This window comes from Petaurus breviceps, unplaced genomic scaffold (assembly GCF_028583685.1).
Source record: "Petaurus breviceps papuanus isolate PSGF00001 unplaced genomic scaffold, PetGlider_PUasm1.0 100, whole genome shotgun sequence".
Lineage (NCBI taxonomy): Eukaryota > Metazoa > Chordata > Mammalia > Diprotodontia > Petauridae > Petaurus > Petaurus breviceps.
Genome location: NW_027185573.1, coordinates 2,978,907 through 2,998,820, shown reverse-complemented (window position 1 = coordinate 2,998,820; position 19,914 = coordinate 2,978,907). Strand labels below are relative to the sequence as shown.

At 39.6% G+C, this 19,914-nt stretch overlaps 1 protein-coding gene across 1 annotated transcript; it reads right to left on the bottom strand.

The window, feature by feature from the left end:
* Positions 1-9,064: 9,064 nt before the first annotated feature.
* Positions 9,065-10,540, bottom strand: LOC138156584 (probable E3 ubiquitin-protein ligase TRIML1). The gene has a single exon (XM_069081999.1). The coding sequence runs from the start codon at positions 10,538-10,540 to the stop codon at positions 9,065-9,067; it is 1,476 nt and encodes a 491-aa protein (XP_068938100.1).
* Between the last annotated feature and the right edge of the window lie 9,374 nt (positions 10,541-19,914).

The following is a 19,914-nucleotide window of genomic DNA, read 5'->3' as shown; positions in this document are numbered from 1 at the left end:
CTTTTCTTTTTGGTTAGGGTTTGTTGAATGGCATATGAGGGGAATTCAAAAGACATCATTTTGCAGATTTTACAGAAAAAAATGACAACACCTCTTGTATTATTCTTGGGATGAAAATGCAATAAGATGGACTAGACAAACAGATTCCGATCTAGTTGAAGTGCTGGACCCAAAGGGGAGACAATAATGGTCCAAAGTCACCTTGCAAAGATGCCTCTGGTCTAGTGGAGCACTCCAGTGACCTGCCAGTGGCCTTATACTGCTACTTAATAATTGTATTAATGCTTTGGATAAAGGAGTAAAAGGTATGCTTGTCACATTTTGTTTTGTCAAATAAAAAGAAGGATGAATTACACATTGGTTGGCAGTAAGGAGCCAAGAATACTTTGATACGCCATAATGTGTTGAATCTACTAAAATGGAATGTAATAAGGAGAAATGCAAAGTTTAATTTAGGTTAAAAAATAATTTGATAAATACAAGATATGGCAAGTAAGACAACCAAGAAAGTTAATTTGTACTATACATCTGTTACATTGTGTTCAGTTATAGCCAACATTTTAAGAAAGATGTTGTATACCCTAGCTAGTGTTGAGAAGGTAGTGGCTGGTATTGTGAAGGTATTTGAGATCATATCATCTGAAGACTGTTGGAAAGAATTGGTTATGTCTATCCTAGAAAGGAAAAAAAATGTAGGAGTAAGAATGATGGATGATTTCCAGTATCTTAATGTGGAAGAGGGGTGAGAATTTTTTCATCTGTATCCTGAAGACCAATCTAAAAACGATGGGCCAAATTTGGAAGGAAGCAAATATGAGCTAAATGACCAATTAAATCCCTTCTAATTCCTGAAAACTGATTTTGGAAACATAAAACATATGCCCTGACCTCAGGATGCCAGCAAGCTCAACTGTAGCGAAAAAATTAAAATTCATGAAAATTCCAAATAAATACAACAGGTAAATAATAACTATGTTTATATTCCTTTATAGTTTACAAAATACATTATTCATAACAACCCTGGGAGGTAGGTAGGGAAGGTACTATTATGTCTGTTTAGCAGATGATTAGAGGGTCAGCTGTGAAATTAAATGATCATGACCAGGCATCTCATTTAGTATATCAGCAATCTTTCCACGACATAGTACATGATTAATTGCCAAAGTTTTGATGCAGATAATAAATACAATGGGACTTGGGATCAAGCATTCAGGCAATAAACATTAATTAAGCACTTAGCATATCTTAGGCATCCTGAGAAGCACTGGAGATATAAATAAAAGCAAAAAGAAAGATAGTCCTTCCCTCAAGGAGCTTACACTCTAATGGGGAAAGACAACATGTAAAAGGATGCTGGAAAGTGGGTGGTGAGGGAAGGTGAAAAGGGTACACATGTTGGGGCATGATGGTGAAATGTATAAAGTCAGAAGCACAGCCAGGGAGGGGAATGAAGGATAGCTGACTTGGGCCCATCCCCAAAATTGAGGCCCCCAAAGGAACTCACCAATAGGAGAAGAGGGATGCAATTATAGGGGTATGTTCCATGATAAGAAGGATCTAGATCCCAGATGGGGAACCTCTGGCCTTAACCTTAACATATGGTCTTCTAGGTCTATAAGTGAGTCGAAAGTCTGAACTTAAGGACCTAGAAGGTCACATGCAGCCATATGGTGGTAGGTTCCCCTTCCCTGCAGGAAGTTGCAAAATGAGAACAAACTTGAATCATGGTAGAAAAGTCATTTTACTTTGGAATCTTTGAAATCAGGAGTTTAGAGAACTAATATGACTTGGAGAACTGCCATCAAGGCTTCAGAAAAGCAGATGGAGCTAAGCTGAGCCTCCACAATTCCTAAAGTTGACATAGGGAAATCTTTCCTTTAGACGCAGCCAGTTGCTGCAATGGATAGAGTTCTGGGTCTGGTATTAGGAAGCCATGAGTTCAAAGGTAGCCTAAGATATTTAGTAACTGTGTGAATCTGGATAGGTCATTTAACTAGTTTACCTCAATTTCCTAAACTGTAAAGAAAAAAAAAAGAGAGGACTCGCCACCCAGATTTGCTGTAAGTTATTTGTAAAGTACTTGTCATAGTGCATAGAATAGAGTGGATGCTATATAAATGAAAGCTGTTATTATGGTTATCATCATCATCATTATGCATAGTAGAGAGAATAGAAGAGGGTGGAAGAATTTGAGCAAAATCCAATAAGCAGAAAAGCTTGCTGTGGGCCCCCAAAATAGGCAGAATGCATATAGAATTGGAATGGAGAAATTTGGATATGAAGATGGAAATATACTTTGAGGTCAGATTGTATAAACCTCGAATAATATCTATATCCAAAGTGAAGAACTTTGGACTTTCTATTTATTTACATCTTTTCTGCCAAAACCTTGAGAATAATTTCCTAATTTGTTGCTGATGATTATTGATAGGGTTGAGTTTCCTAAACAACTAAAGAAGGATTATATCATCTCTATAGTTTCCACAAGGGGAGGAAACTATTCAGCAGTTTTAGCTCCTAGTCTCCAGGGCTATACCAGCTCTCTCAGTGGTACAAACAGAGAGAAGTGATTTTTTTTCTGTTATATTAATAACAAGGGGGTGGAGCCAAGAGGGCAGAGTAAGAGCAGGGGCTTGCTTTAGCTCTCTCCCAAACCTCTCCAAATATCTGTAAAAAATGACTCTAAACAAATTTTAGAGCTACAGAACCCACAAAATGACAGAGTGAGCTAATTCTCCAACCCAAGGCAACCTGGAAGCATGACAGATAGGGTCTATTGCATCAATCTGGAAGCAAAGCACAGTCTGGCTTATGCTGTGACATCACAGACAGGGTTGGAGCAGGCCTCAGAGGATAGAATCACTGCAGCTGTGCCAATTTCCAGGCTTCTCAATGCACAAATGACAAAGACAGATTAGAAGGTCAGTGGGAAAACTCTGTGGGACCTGGGGGAAAGAGAAGCATGAATTGGTTGAGGTCCAGCTCCATGCCAAGGGTGGTGGAGGGGGTGATGGTGGGAGCAGCAACCATAGCAGTAGCAGCAGTTGCTGTTTCTGGAGCTCTGGGCCCACAGACAGTGGGGGATCCAGTGGATGACGAAAACCTTTTAAAGTCTGGGACAGTACATGTACCCCCACCCCCACTGAAAGCAGAATCCTACCCTGACAAAGAGCTAGAGTCACATATTTGACTGGGAAGATGAGCAAAGACCATAAAAAAGTCAGACTATAGAATTTTAAGTTGGTGACAAAGAAGATCAAAACATACAACCAGAAGAAGACAACAAAGTCAAAGTTCCTGCATCATCAAAAACCTCCAAGAAAAATATGAATTTGTCACAGGCCATGAAAGAGTTCAAAAAGGATTTTGAAAATCAAGTAAGAAAAGTAGAGGTAAAATTAGGAAGGGAAATGAGAGTGATGCAAGAAAAACACACAAAACTAATCAATAGCTTGCTAAAGAAGACACAAAAAATACTGAATAAAATAACACCTCAAAAAATAGAGCAACTCAAATGGCAAAAGAGGTACAAAAAACAATGAGGAGAAGAATGTCTTAAAGAAAAAAAACAGAATTGGCCCATGGAAAAGGAGGTGCAAAAACTCACTGAAGAAAATAATTCCTTCAAAATTAGAATGGAGCAAATGGCAGCTAATGACAGTATGAGAAAACAAGAAATAATAAAACAGAACCAAAAGAATGAAAAAAAAATAGAAGACAATGTGAAACAACTCATTGGGGAAAAAAAAATTAACCTGGAAAATAGATCCAGGAAAGATAATTCAAAGTCATTGCACTACCTGAGAGTCATGATAAATGAAAAAAGCCTAGACATCATCTTTCAAGAAACTATCAGGGAAAACTGCCCTGATATTCTAGAACCAGAGGGCAAAATAGAAATTGTAAGAATCCACTGATCACCTCTGAAAGAAATCCCAAAAGGAAAACTCCTAAGAATATTGTCCAAATTCCAGAGTTCTTAGGTCAAGGAGAAAATATTGCAAGCAACCAGAAAGAAAGAGTTTGAATATTGTGAAAATACAATAAGATAACACAAAACCTAGCAGCTTCTACATTATGATATCAAAGGACTTGGAATAGGATATTCTGGAGGTCAAAGAAAGTAGGGTTAAAACCAAGAATCACCTACCCAGCAAAACTGAGTATAGTACTCCAGGGGAAAATATTGATATTCGATGAAATGGAGGACTTTTGAGAATTCTTAATGAAAAGACCAGAGATGAATAGAAAATTTGACTTTCCAATATAAGAATCAAGAGAAGCATGACAAGGTAAATAGCAAAGAGAAATCATAAGGTACTTATTAAAGTTGAACTTTTATATTCCTACATTGAAAGATGATATTTGTAATTCATGAGACCTTGCTCAATATTAGAATAGTTGTAGAAAATGTAGATAGATAGATAGATAGATGGCATAGGGTGAGTTGAATTGGAAGGGATCATATCTAAAAAAATAAAACTAAAAGATGAGAGAGGAATATATTGGGAGGAGAAAGGGAGAGATAGAATGAGGTAAATTATCTCACATAAAAGAGGCAAGGGAAATGTTTCATATTGGAGGGGGAAAAGGAGGAGGTGACAAGGAATGAGTCAATCTTATTCATATCAAATTTGGCTTAAGGAGGGAATAATAACATACACACTCAATTGGGTATTTTACCCTATAGAAAAGTAAAGGGGATAAGGGGGGAGTGATGAAAGAAGGGAGGGCAGATTGGGGGAAGGGACAGTCAGAAACAAATACTTTCAAAAAGGGACAGGGTTAAAGGAGAAAATAGAATAAATGGGGTGGGTAGGATGGAGGGATATACAGTTAGTCTTTCACAACATGACTACTATGAAAATATTTTTCATAAATACACATGCATAACATACTGAATTGCTTGTCTTCCTAGTGGGGGTGGATGAGGAGGGAAGAAGGGAGAGAATCTGGAACTCAAAGTTTTAAAAACAAATGTTAAAAAAATGTTGTTATATGCAACTGGGAAATAAGACATACAGGCAATGGGGTATAGAAATCTATCTTGCCCTACAAGAAAGTAAGGGGGTAGGAGGGAAGGGGATGGATAGGGAGGGATATATGAGAGGGCAGACTGGAGGAAGGAGGAATCATTATGCTTGCCATTTTGGGGGCAGGGGGTAGGGAGAGATGGGGAGAAAATTTGGAACTTAAAATCTGTGGAAATGAATGTTGAAAACTAAAAATAAATTCTGAAAGTTAAAAAAAGAAAATAGATAAGTGGGGGGGGTGGGATAAGATGGAGGGAAATATAATTAGTCTTTCACAAAATGACCATTATAGAAGTGTTTTGCATAACTACCATAAAGCCAAGCATGAACAGCTTTCCAGAGGACTGCTGCTGTGAATAGCTTTCAAGGTTCTGATTACATAGCATAGTGAGCTCTCTATTTATTTAGTAACAAATCAGAGCAAAACAGTCACAGAAAATCAAGGTGCAGTATTCACAATGTGACAACTTATCACAGAAAATCAAAATACAGCATTCACCATGTCTCAACTCAACAACTTATCACTAAAATAGCCATGTAAATTTTCACCAAAGTGGTCACATAGTTTTCAACAAAGTACATTCATTTAGTCAATCACAAAATCCTTAATTCAATCACAAAGTGCAAAAGTCAAAGTTCTCCACCCCTAGGTCACAGTAAATCATAATCTTCTCAGTCAGTACACAGTATCCAAGTAAAGTCTTCTTTCAGCTTGACTAGAGGTTGGCTCTCAGCTTCCCTGGTTCCTCTTCCATGGTCCTAGCTCCAATTGTCACTTGGGTTCAAAGGCAGGCAGCTCCCAGTTCCTTGTCCAGCTCCTTTTCCAGTTCTTCATCCAGTTCCCATTCCATATTGAAGTTCAAAGTGTCCAGTCCACCTCAAGTACTTCATTGTTCCTGTTTCTGGGAAGACAAAGCTTGACAGAGCCACAATAATACTCATGCACATTGCCGGCACTATCATCAATTCACATCTGCCTGTGAAATGAACTCAGACTCACCAATGAGGAGGGAGAACTCAACACAAATCAACATAGAAATCAACACAGCCCCCAAAACAAGAGGTCAGAACAAATCATCAGTAAAGTCCCAGGACCTTCAAAACCTTCCTCCAGGTATTATGTAAACAACCAGAAAATGCTCTTTCAGGGCTTCCAGCAAGGTCCCAGGGCTTCTGTACAAAGCATCACAAACAAACATCAACACAGACAGAGCAGACAGAGTGCCGGGATACCACAAGTTTTCTCCTTCTCAACTATTTCCACCACAAAAATCCTCTTCTCAATTCTGCTGTCTTTAGCCTGGGCCTCTCATTATTTATGGTAATTAGCTCCTCCCCTTCCTGTCTTGGGAGCTCATGAGTTCTAGGATTCACAAGTTGTGGGGTTCATATGTTCTGTTTCTTAACAGATTTGATACAAGGCTCAAAAGAAAGTTGAATTGAAACAAAGTGTTAATTCAATAGCTGAAACAAGATGTTAATTCATTAGTTGAAACAAGGTGTTAACTACTTCTTTGCTTGCCATTACAACTACACATGTAAAACCTATGTTGAATTGCTTGCTTTCTCAATAACAGTGGAAGGGGAGAAAAGAAGGGAGAGAATTTGGAACTCAAAAGTTTTAGAAACAAATATTAAAAATTTTTTTTGCACGCAACTGGATAGTAAGACATACAGGCAATGGGGTATAGAAATCTATCTTGCCCTACAAGAAAATAAGGATGAAGGGGATAAAAGGTGGGGGAGAGTGATAGAAGGGAGGGAACACTGGGGAAAGGGGTAATCAGATTGCATGCCATCTTGGCTGGTGGTCTTATGGAAATGAATGTTATAAACTAAAAATAAGTAAATTAATTTAAAAAATAATAACTGATTGTTAAATTAGGATTTTTTCTCTCTATTTTCTTATTCAGGGACCAGCCTTTATAAGCCAGTCAGTCAGTTTCTGAAGGATATTGCTGATAGAGGAGATTGCCCAAATCCTCTGGGAACATGCTCCTCCGTTTTGGGCAAGACCCGATTCAACTAGAAGACCTTATTTTTGAGTAGAGTATTAACAGAAGCTAATCTATTTGCATTCAAACCTTAAAGCATTAAGTTCATTTCCTTGTACTTCTCCATTGGAATTTTGGGTGAAAGCTCATGAAGGAGAAAACCATCCAGAGTGGTCTGGGTAGAGATGGATTGCTTTTTCCAGATTCCTGGAGGTGGCTGAGTCTCATGATCAAGCAGGAGTTGAAGACCTTTGGCCAACCTCCTCATTAATATATCCATTCCCATATTATTCAACAATCTGGATTGATTTCTCCTGTCAGGGACAGTTAAATGTCTTTTATTCTGGAGAAAAACCACTGCCCATCAATTTATTGATTATCAGCTGATCTATTAGCAAATTAATTGTTATAAATACCCAGAAACCCTGTCTCTCATTCTTTTCATTCACTTCAAAACTGTAGTATCTCAAGAAGCTCTTAGCCATTTAAATCTTCCCTGTCCCTCTTTTGCTATACAAATACTCTTAGTCCATACCCTTACCTGAGTGACTTTATGAAAATTTCTTTTAAAATCCTATCATACCTCAGAGATGGGAGTCTTGAACCCTGTAATTTTGGGTAGTCTTTTTTATCAAAGTTTCAAAGGAGTCTCTGGTGAAAAGATTTTCTAGCTCTCACCATGCCCCTGGTCTATGTACAGCAACCTTGCAGAAAAACTCAAAAGGGACTGCAAGATCTCATGTAGTTGGTGATTTTTACTGAACGATCATAGATTTATTCTAAAGAATCCTATGGAGTGAGAAAAATGATTTATTTTCTGATTATATTAATAATTAGTTCTATACCTTAAGAGGTCTTTTGTTTCCTTCTTTTTACACTCTTATGAAGGACAGGACTGACAATGACACATTCTCCTCAGGCTTGGGGGGGGGGGGAGAGACCCAACCCAACTAGAAAACCTTAGTCCTGATTAAAAGCTAAAGAGAATGTAATCTAGGCAAATTTCAGCCCATTGTTCTAACTCAGGTAGCACGGGGTGGAGGATAGATTCTTTTGTATAGATTACTAGAAGCAGAATGATCTGGGTTTGGAGATGAGTCTCTGTCCAAGAATGTAACATGATTAAATGATGTCCCCAGCCCTCATTAGAATAAGCCCACCTTCATTAGAATATTAATTTTCTCATTGTTAACCAGTCTGAGTTAATTTCCACTCATCTGGGACGAACCCTTTTCAAAGGGTATGTAAGCCCACAACACCCTTCAGTTCTTCTTTGGCTGCCAAGAGAAACCACTCACCTAAATTTGTTCATTTATTTGCTAGCCATAATTAATAATTATTAAATACCCAGGAACTCTCTCAAAATTTCATTTTTTCAGAGGGCCAGTAAGTGCAATGCCTTCATTTTGTAGAATGGCAAGCCAAGGTCTAGAAAGTTTAATTTACTCACCTAGAGTCACAGAACAACTAAATATCTGAGGTTTTTAGACTTTGAACCTGGGTTTTCTTGATTCAAAGTTTATTATTCTTTTTACTATACCAGGTTCCCCACAACACATTTAAATGCTATAAATCTGATTATAGAGGCAGCTATCTGGCATAATAGATAGAATGCTGGGTTAGGAATAAGAAAGACCTGAGTTCAAATCCAGACTCAGACACTGACTAGCAATTTGGCTCTGAGCAAATCACTTAACCCTGATTGCCTCAGTTTACTTATCTGTTAAACAAGCTGGAGAAGGAAATGGGAAACCACTCCAGTATCTTTGCACAACAAAACATCTTGAGATTACTTTCTTTTTACTGAGATAAAATTGATTTATTGTGAAAATACATGACCAGATTGAATACATTGAGGATAAGAAAACACAAAACACTTGGGAATGATTTCTTTTAGCTTGTCTCAAACTGGTGAACGCTGTCTTCCTTCAATGTCAGGTACGTGATGATCATTGTCCATCAGGCAAATGCTGGAAATTGAAGCACCACAGCTAGTCAGCCCGGTGGCTGGGTTGAGGTTCCTCCATGGAGAGATGTTCAGGATGCCGAATAGCAGCAGGAGCAAAGACGAGAGTCAACGGAACATATAGTCATGGGACCAGGTTTTGTTCCTGGAAGTGGGGGACCAGGGGAAAAGACAGGACTGACAGACTCTGTGAATGGAATAGAACAGAATCTATAAATGAGGGCACGCTGGAGAACATTGTAAAATATGACAGCACCAAGACTGTAATCCAGGTACACCCCAACCCTGGGCACAGGGTCTTTCACTTGATGGTTTAAGGTTCCGGGATAAGTTTGCAGATTGTAATGATCTCCCTTCTTCACACAGCGAAGCAGGAACACAGATGTCCACCTCCCCATCCCTGTTGTCAGGTATGGTGTAGAGACCCCCAGTACCCACTGAGGAACTTGTGTCACATCCACCTCCCAATAGTGTCTGCCTGACTCGAAGAACTGCTCAGCAAAGACATAATGGCAAGGAGAGTCATCAGACTGGTTGGGCTCCACCTGCCAGCCTTCTCCAGCCCTCATACTCTTCAGATCCTCAGAAACCCTCACATAGGTACTGTCGTATTCTGGATCCACTCTGATATCCACTCGGAATTTGTTGAGGATATCTATTATCCCAGTGATGGTAAATTGCCTCAGTTCTTGACTGACCGCCTCGGGCCTTTGGGCCAACACTGACTCACTCCTTGCCCACAACTCCCTGAAATCCTCCAACAGGTCAATGTTGGATTTCTGGCTTGACTCATCCACTTCCCTCAAGATTTTCCGAAGGGTCTGGATATGCCAGGATAGTCCCGCCTTGCTGGTGTTTTTTTCCTCCTTCAAAATTCCCAGGTACTGAAATTCTTCCTCCATCAGGAGATACTGAAGTTTGCAATATTCTCCGGAAATCATCCAATGCCGGTCAACAAAACGTCTCTCCACCTCCTCCTGCGAGAGAAGTTTCTCAGCTTCCTCCAAATCCTTCCGCAATTGACTCAGAATCTCCTGGAGCTTCTCCTTGTAATTGTGAACAGTCTCTTCTACAGGGGAGAGTTTGTGACCCCCGTGCTCTGACATTTGGCAGCAGGACACACAGAGTAATGTTTGGTCCTTCTCACAAAAGAACTTGAAGACTTCTTTGTGAGTGGGACATTGCCTCTGGCCCTCGGGGCTCTGCAGCCTCTGGCCCTCCTCCTCCGTGCTCCGCAGCCTCTGGCCCTGCTCCTCGGGGCTCGGCAGCCTCTGACCCTCCGTACTCTCCAAATGGGGGAAGCTAAAACAAAAGTCAGCTAGATTTTCGAGGCTCACATTGAGTTCTGGGAGTTCTCTGATTTGGGAAACTTGCCTGCATTCAGGACAAGAGAAAGGTGTGGCTCCAACTCTCCAGCTCCAGAAGAGACATTCTTGGCAGAAGCTGTGCCCACAGTCCATGGTGACTGGCTGAGAAGAGTAGTGCCAACAGATGCCGCAGGTGATTTCACTCTGCAGGTTCCGGACTCCATCCATAGCAGAAGCCATTTTTCTCTCTGTAACTTCTTTACTGGAGCAACCAAGAGCAAGTCACTTTCAGTTCCACTCAAAGAAGTGTTTCTGATCATAAGGAGCCTCTCCTTTTTATACTGTGAAGCCCCGCCCCCTCCGCCCCTCCTGTCTCTCCTAGATGAGGTGTGAAGTCAGCTTTCCTTGAATTCTCAAGCTAAAAAAGTGAAAATAATAGTTACCACAACCCTGAGGCTTCTCAAAAGACCCTGAGTGTTCTCACCTCTGGTTGATTTCCATGAATTAACAAGTTTCACGCGCTGAGTCCCTCTGAGCCCTTGGACTTTTCCAGTAGGAGTTCCAGCATTACTTGAAGGAGGATGCTTTTCTTTTCAGGTTTTTTTACCAAAGGTGTGACAGCATATTGAATAGAGAACTGGACCTAGAGTCGGGACACAATGAGTTCTGTCTCGGAAGCTTCCTGGCTTTATGATTGTCCTCCTTATTTCTCACCTGGTTGCACTGCATTGGGACTTCTCTGACTTGAATATGCCCTCTGCTTGATGATCACCCAAATCATGGCCTCTAAGGGTAGGTATCCTTCAGGTTTCTCAAGATTACTTTTCAAAATCACTTCCTGTTCTCTCATTTGGGTGTTCAGAGGGCAGTGGAGGGTAGCAGAACACCGAATTTGGAATCAGCCGCCCAAGATTTGAAGCTCTACCTGTATGTATGACCTTAGGCAGGTCACTTATCTCTGAGACTCAGTTTCTTCACCTATAAAAATGAGAGGGTTGAACCAGATGACCTCAAGTTTTCCTTGCAGGTCTAATTTTGAAGTTATAGTAACTTCATATATAACACAATATATGTTACATAACAAAATATAACACAAATGAAGTTATAGTAAAAGAAGGTAAGAAGAGAGAATTCAATCAGAGAGAGCAGGGGATAAAGTAGATGGGAGATATCTTAATTTTGGATAGTACTGTTAGGGGTCAGTTATGAATTTTTGGGTTTAGGTATGGGGAGTGGCAAATATTCTAACGGATCGTGTGTCCTAGGAGAGACAAAGGAAAACAGAAAGATAATAAGCAACTCACTAATGACTCTACATGTTCTAAAGCAGGATTGTTTTTAGTGCCAGTCAAAAATAGACTGCGATTCAGAAGTACTATACTTTCTATAATAATCCCTTTTCAGCATGAATTTGCTTTTCCCCAGGCTCTGCAAATGGATTGGGAAGAGAAAAAAAAAAGTGTTGCACTTATAAATAGCAGCCTTGTCATCTGCTTTTCTTCTCTTCCTCTCTCCTCTTCCCTCATTTTTTTTTTTTAGTTTGAGAATGATGCACACACATGTACACATGCAATATACATTTGAATGTTCTCCTGGCTCCTTACTATGGAATAGATCTTCTTCAGTGTAGGGGACTGGATTTTTTTTTAATATAGTGACAGTGAGGATCCATAAGACTTTTGTGATAGAAGGTGGGATAACTGGAGAATCCAAATGGTCTTAGTTAACCAATGATCCCAAAGATCTGGGGAGCCCAATTCAGGAAAACTCGAGTTTTTACTATTTCCTTGAGAGTTAAAAGTAATACTGTAGATACATTAAATGAAAACTTGGGGAAAAGGAATTGTACAAGGTAGAAGGATCACCCAAGAAGGAAAACAAAACAAAATTTCAATATCATTGTCTCTGTTGGGACTTGTAATTGTCCTATTTAAAAATTTCCTCTAAATAGAATTCTGATTCTCTATCTGACTCCCAGACATAAGTGAAATGCAAACTAGGACAACTATCATTTACATTCTTTCTCTTTACATCCTCAAAGATCCTAAGCTTCTTGAGGTCAGGGAGCATATACCTAGTACCTAGGACAACACCTAACACATAATAGTTGGTTAATGAATGTGATCTTGGGCAAGTCACTTAACTTATCTATATCTCAGTTTCCACATCTATAACATGAGGGAGTTGAACTATATGACCTCACAGGTCCTTCCAACCATGCATCTATTACTCTATCAATTCACAGATACAGAGCTATAAGAAACCATTGAGAGCATAGTATCCAACAGATAGGGAAACTGAGGCACAGAGAGTTAATTGACTTGCCAAGGTCACCTAACTAGGAAGTATCTGAGCTGGGATTTGAACTGGGTTCTTCTATTTCCAATGAAATGGGCTTTCCTATTATACTACTTCTCCTTGCATTAGACAATTAGCATAGAGAGGCCAATATCTCACCATATGGCAGCCAGACACTTGAGAATTGGGTAATTTAGTTCATTTCTCTGATGTGCATGTGTAGATAGTTCGAATTCTCACTATTCTGCAGAGAAAATATGCATTTCTTCATGAATGTGTAGAGTGACACATTCTGGGCTTCGTAAAGAAAATTTTTTTGATGCTGACATATATGCATTAGGGAAGGAACAAACCTATTTATTTCATGTTTTTGTTCTTTCTCTTTATTGAATACAAAATGAATAATACTTTTAGATTAGGGTAGGTTTCATCACCCTAGCTTCCACAGGTCTCTTGTGTGTGTGTGTGTGTGTTTTCTAGTGGTGTCCTAGAAATAAGTTTTGAAGGCACATGTTCACAATCAAGAATTAAATTAGAGTTATACAATATTTTCTGACCCTAAGTCAGATAATTGTCTCAGACCACAGTCTTTAATCAGAACCAGGAGAAAATTTAAAACAACAACAACAACAATCATAAAACAATCTTTTGCTTGTTTTTGTTGGCTACTGCTTGAATGGGTGTTCTAGTTCAACTCAAATATGGATCAAAAGGATTGGTCTTTCTCCCTGTTAAGGAGAGACTCTCTACTAGGCATTGCATGCTAGAGAGATAGCAATTGGTCCTCAATATGTTAGATAATTGGAGAAGGAAATAGCAAATCACTCCAGTATCTTTAACAAGAAAATCTTAAATGGGATCACAAAGAGCTGAATGACACAACTGAACAACAGCAACAAGGCTAGAGAATTGCTGTTTCAACAAATGGTAGTATAATGACCATGATGATAATGGAGATGCCTAGCAGAAATGAAATACTCAGGAAAGACAATGTGCTTAGAACAGGACAGGATAGAGGACATGAGGGCAACTATGCTGAGTTACCAGTGTGAGATGCCATGACCATGCATGTGCCCTGGGTACAAATTTCTTCTGTATGCTGTGTTATTCACTTATATACTCTGACCCCCAATCAAGTCAACAAGCATTTATTAAGCACCAATGTTCCAAACACTATGCAAAAAGTTAAGAATAAAAGATAGGCAAAAAACAGTCCCTGACTTCAAGAATCAGACAATCTAATGGGGGTGTGGTGGGGCTGGAGAGCATGACAAGTAAATATGTACCAACAAGCTTTGTACAAAATAAATTTGAGTTAATGCCATAGAGAGGGTACTATTGTGCTTATTGACTTAACAGAGACTGCAAAGCATGTATGTGCCTGAGGTAGATGAGTTTCTGGAATGTATCCTATCACTCATGGCGTGATCAAACATTTCCCTGATTGTATACACAACACACATAAGTGTGTTGTTTTTCTATGTAATTGAGGTATGTGCTTTTCTCTTCTGGAGGTGTGGAAACCTGAAACAGAGTGTGACAAGTATACCAGCATGATGGGAGGAGAACATTTTTTCTTATCTCTTTATGCACTGTATTATTTGATTGAGTGAGTTTTTGGTTTTAATTTCCTGTTTCCCCTGGTTGGTGGATAAAAAAAATGGAGGTTCATATACTATACTTTTGAGTGAATGCTCATACACAGAGTACCTAAACTTAGCATAGTTTGTTTTTGTTATTTTTGTTATGTGGCCATAACCATTCTTCCATGGGCTTCTTGAACTTTTATTTATTTTCATTTTATTTTTAGGAGAGAGGCACTTGGGATTAAGTTATTTGCCCAATGTCACACAGCTAGTAAGTGTCAAGTGTGTGAGGTTGGATTTGAACTCAGGTCCTCCTGACTCCAGTGCTCTATTCACTATGCCACCTAGCTGCCCCTATTTTTTGAACTTTTAAGAGCTATACTTCGGGGCAGCTAGGCAGCTCAGTCAATAGATCACCTGCCCTGGAGTCAGGAGGACCTGAGTTCAAATCTGGCCTCAGACACTTAACACTTACTAGTAACCTTGGACAAGTCACTTAACCCCAAGTGCCCTGCCTTCCCCACTCCCCCTGCCCCCAAAAGCTACACCTTAAACTTTTAGTTGGCACAGTGGATAGAGTGCTGGGCCTGGAATCAGGAATCCTTGAGTCCAAATCTGGCTTCAGGAATTTACTTGTTACCCTGGGTATACTTCACAGATTTATCAACCTCAACTATAAAATGGGGATAATAGTATATACTTCACAGTGAGAACAAATGAGAAAATCTGTAAAATGCTTAGTATAGTAACCAGTATATACTAGGTGCTAAATAAAATACTTGTTCTCTTCCATTTCCCTTTATACTTTATATTATGTATAAAGTTCATTGAAGTGTTATTGTTTATTTTAAATGATGTTCTTTTAGGGTACATTGTGACTAACAGATTTTAATAACTACTGTGGATTTTGATGTATTAGAAGAGGGAAGGGGCAGCCAGGTGGCTCATCGAGTAAGAGTACCGGCCCCAGTGTCGGGATGACCTGGGGATAATCCGGGCTCAGACACTTACCACCACACCCAGAAACACCTGGCGGTGTAACCTTGAGCAAGTTACTTAACCCCGGTTGCTTAAAAAAAAAAAAAGAAGAGTGATACCTCATTTGTTTTCTAATGAGAGGTGACCTATTTTAAGGTCCATTGGTTGTGGGAATACCTCATGACCACAATGAGGTTATATTGAAGCAGAGAGAAACACAATGGCCACCAGGCTAGAAGAGAAGCTAGCATAGCAATGACAAATTCAAAGAGATGATGTTCCCAGCACTGAACAGCTATGTATACCCTGGAAAATTCCTTCATCTCTCTGAGCCTCAGCTTTCTTTGTTATCAAATGATGATGAGTGGGATAAAAGTGATGACTTCTCAAAGATGTAATAATTGATTGCCTGGACCCCAGACTTAAGTTCTTATTAATTAGATGTGTGAGACAGGTGGAAACTTCTCAGGTAGTATTTTAAAATCTAGACAGATTTGTACCAAAGACTTAGCAGCCTGGGCTAGTAGCCTGGGACCCCTGCCTTACTTCCCTGGCCATAAGTTGAAGTTTTTGCTAAGCTTAGCTAATGTGCAAGAGAGGAAAGCACACACATTGCAAATTTAACCACAGACCCAAATGTCCCAGACTTGTTTCTATTACCACCATCTGACCTGTACAAATATAAAATTGGAAATCATGTTGCCAAACTTCGGGCAGGTCACTATGACCTAAAATCCCCATGATTCATGAAATGTTGTCTGCTCTCATATCTATATTGATATTGTTAGACATTTATCTTCTGCTTTCATATCTGGGTTGATATTGAAGACATATTTTGTCTGCTTATACATCCATACTGATATTGACCTGCTATGGAAGCAAGATTTTTGTGGTCAGAGTGTGCGCCTAAATTCCTGATTAATGGGAAGGAACATAGGACAGTGGACGGAGGGGAAAGGGGTGGTCTTTTGGGTATATAATCAAGCTTTACATTTTTTATTTTGGGCCTCTCTCACCAGACTGCTTCTGGTGACAAGACTTCCCCTTCTAATGAGAAGAAATATATAAACATCTCTTTTTGTTTCTTTGAAGAAACCTCTGAGTTATGAATTTTATTTTGGGCAAGGGTCTTTTGTCCCACACAATGATAATAATACTTATACTACCTACCTCACAGGAGTCTTGTGAGGAAGGTTCTCTTTAAAGTAGGTATCATAGTTAGTTAGTTAGTAGTTAGTACTGGACCTTCAGTCTGGAAGACTTCAAGTTCAAATCTGACCTCATACATTTACCAGATGTGTAACCCTGGGCAAATCACTTAACCCTATTGCCTTAGTTTCCTCATCTGTAAAATGATCTGGAGGAGACAGCAAGACACTTCACTATCTTTGCCAAGAAAACCTCACAAAGACTTGGACATGACTGAACAAAAGCAACAAGATTCACACAAACCATAGTTCACGAACTAGATTTTGAAGGAGTTCTCACTCACTTAGCACCCAGTAATGGGGTAAACTGTTCTTGGGTGGAGATTAGTCATTGGTGGGGATGAAGTTGTTACATTGATTTATTTTACATAGATGTAGCCTACCCCAGCACTTGGCATTGTATAATTGTGGAATTCTAAAAGTGGAGAGGGACTTTGGAAGTCATCTGTTTCAGTCTGCCCAATCATTTTTATAACCAACTTGATAACCTTTAATATGAATCATATTGGCTTACCAAACAAACTATAGCCTATCTTTTGCTTTAAGTCCTGCAGTTGGTGGGGGTTGGGGTGGGGTGAACTATCACATTCCAGAGCAATCTAATTGGCTAGTTCTAATCATTAAGGAATCTGAGAGTAGGGTTGATTGAGTTAATCCAATTAAGGGGGTAGTGAGGGCACCTAAAGTGTTAAATGCCTTACCTGATTACCTTAACCAGGTGTGAATGATGTTTCTGTCAATAAAATCAATCAAAGGTCTTCCAATTAGTGGGAAAAGACCTTGACCAATTTAAATATTTCTGATTAGTTGAACTGGCGTAATGTCTCACAAGAAGAGTGTTCTCAATGACTTAGGATATCCTGTCATGCCATAGGGGTCATCTAGTTCAGAACTGAAGTTTTTCTAGGGATTTGAATAATTGATGCATTGGCTTAAAATTGCTTAGAAGTAATCACTTGGTACAGGGTGGGGATGAAAGAGAAGAGGAGACAAAACAGAAGTCTTAATCCCTCTTCTTGGGACAGCTAGGTGGTGAAGTAAATAGAGCATTGGACCTGGGGTCAGTAAGTCTCCAGTCTCAGACACTGAGGTCCTTACTCCGATTAAACTGCCAAGTATTCAAACTCTGCTTCAGAGAGCACAATTCTAATGGACTGATCAATTTGTTTGAATACCAAATGTACCCTTGCCAAAAAGATTATGTTAGGGAGAGCTCACACAGGGCAGGCATTGGCATGGTGGTCAGAAGAAGCCATACAAGGATACTCTCAACATCTCTCTCAAGAACTTTGGGATTGATGGCATGACATGGGAGACACTGGCCCAGGACCTCTCAGCAGCATGGCGTGCCCACATCAGAGAAGGTGCTGTGTCATATGAGCAATGCAAAATTGAAACAGCTCAAAGGAAGTTCAGGATGCACAGATTTAGAGTATCCATCCCAAATGTTCACACAGAATATTTATGCCCGACCTGTGGTAGAGCATTCCAGCTCCTACTGGGCTGATCAGCCACAGTGGGACACACTGAAATTTGACTCTAGCCTAGTGATGTCATTTTGGTCCTCTTTGAGAAGGAAGGACAACAACCAATCAATGTGACCCTGGGTAAATCACTTAATCCTGTTTGCCTTAATTTTATCATCTGTCAAATGATCTAGAGAAGGAAATGACCAACCCTTCCAGGATCTTTGCCAAGAAAACCCCAAATGGGGTCATGAGTAGTAGTAAATAACTAAATAACAATAATCCTTCTTCCAGGCAAAAATCCTTCAAAATCTCTAAGACACTTTTCCTGTTCTTCCCTAAATTTTACCTTTTTTTTGGAGGGGGGGAAGGCAGGGCAATTGGGGTTAAGTCACTTATCCAAGGTCACACATCTAGGAAGTGTTAAGTGTCTGAGGTTGTATTTGAATTCAGATCCTCCTGACTCTAGGGCCAGTGCTCTATTCACTGTGCCACCTAGCTGCCCCAAAATTTGATTATATATCATGAACCGATGACCTTTCACCATCCAAGTCCTCCTCCTCTAGAAACTCTGCAGTTTTTCACAGCTCTATGGTACAATGGATAGAAATCTGGGCTTGGAATCAAGACCTGTGTTTTTATCCAGCCTCAGACATTTATCATCTGTGTGGCCCTTGGCAAGTCACTTAACAGCCTCCTACCTTAATGTCCTTATCTGTCAAATGGGGATAATTATAGCATCTCACTCCCAAGGTTTGGTGAAGATAAAGTGAGATAATATTTGGAAAACTCTTTGTAAACCTCCAAGTCTATATAAATGCCAGTTGTTATAATTCTTATTTTTGTTATCAGTATCCTCAGCATGTAAATCAAAAATGGTGGTTAGTGATTCCTTTGGCCTATTTCCCTGCCTGGATGTTTCTGAACAGACCGAAACTTTGCATATATGAAAAGTTGGCATCCTAGAGAGAGAAGTCCCTTAATTATTTATTATGAAACTTTCTCTGAAAGACAAAAGTAGCATTTTCAGTATTTCTATTTTCTCACATTGTAGACTCAGTTCTACTACATTGCAACCCTACCATTTAATCTTTCAAGATATCAAGAGACACCCCATTTTCCAGAACTAAGGCCCAGCAAGCAAGCTGTGCCCTGAGCTTGGCATAACAACAATCCTTTGCTCTCTGAATTATTATACCCTTTGGCAAAATGTATTGCTTTGACCAACACCAGGGGTTCACTGAGGAATTTATGATTTCCATATTTAGATTTGTTGGCGCTTCCCATATTTTTCAGGGACTTGAGAGCCAACATGCTACACATCCTAAAGCCTTGCATCAGAATCTTCCAACGTGATAATTCCTGAATTCCTGTGCTTGGGTAACCGAACCAGATACTTCATTCCTGTTCCCACCAGGATAACTCTAGTTCTATAGGCTGTCTTTGCCCCAACATGATAAGCCCTCCTTCTCAGGAAAGAGACTTCTGCTTATAAGCATTTTCATCCCTCTGAAATTAATAAAACTTCTGTTTGATTTCTCACACACCTGATTCTGGCCTGCTTTGTTTAGCTCTGGGCATTCATGGGTTTGACTCCAATTCTAATTTGGTCGACAAATTTAAAAGTCTGTCTTCACTTAGAGGTAATTCTCTTTCCCATTTAATAATTAAGCATTTCTAAAAGGCAATGGTATGCTTGACAAATGCATTTTTAAATTCTCTTTGATCTACTACAGTGAGAAAATAACAGAATATTTTAAGTAGAAAGAAACCCAGTGACCGTTTATTTCATACCATTGTATCATCCTAATCAAGATCACTGGGCCTCAGATTAAAACTTCCAATGAGGGAAAACCCTGTCTGCCTTACAAATCAGGTTAATCCAGTTTTAAATGATGGCCAATGTTAAGATGTTCCATTTCTTCAAGAAGTCTAAATATACCTTTTCCCAGTTTATTTCTCTCTCTCTCTTTTTTTTTTTTTTTTGCTTTTTGGAGGGGGGAGGGCAGGGCAATTGGGGTTAAGTGACTTGCCCAAGGTCACATGGCATCTGGTAAGTGTATCTAGTGTCTGAGGCC

Coding starts and splice junctions, on each gene's coding strand:
- LOC138156584 (XM_069081999.1), bottom strand. CDS start 10,540: ATGGCTTCTGCTATGGATGGAGTCCGGAACCTGCAGAGTGAAATCACC.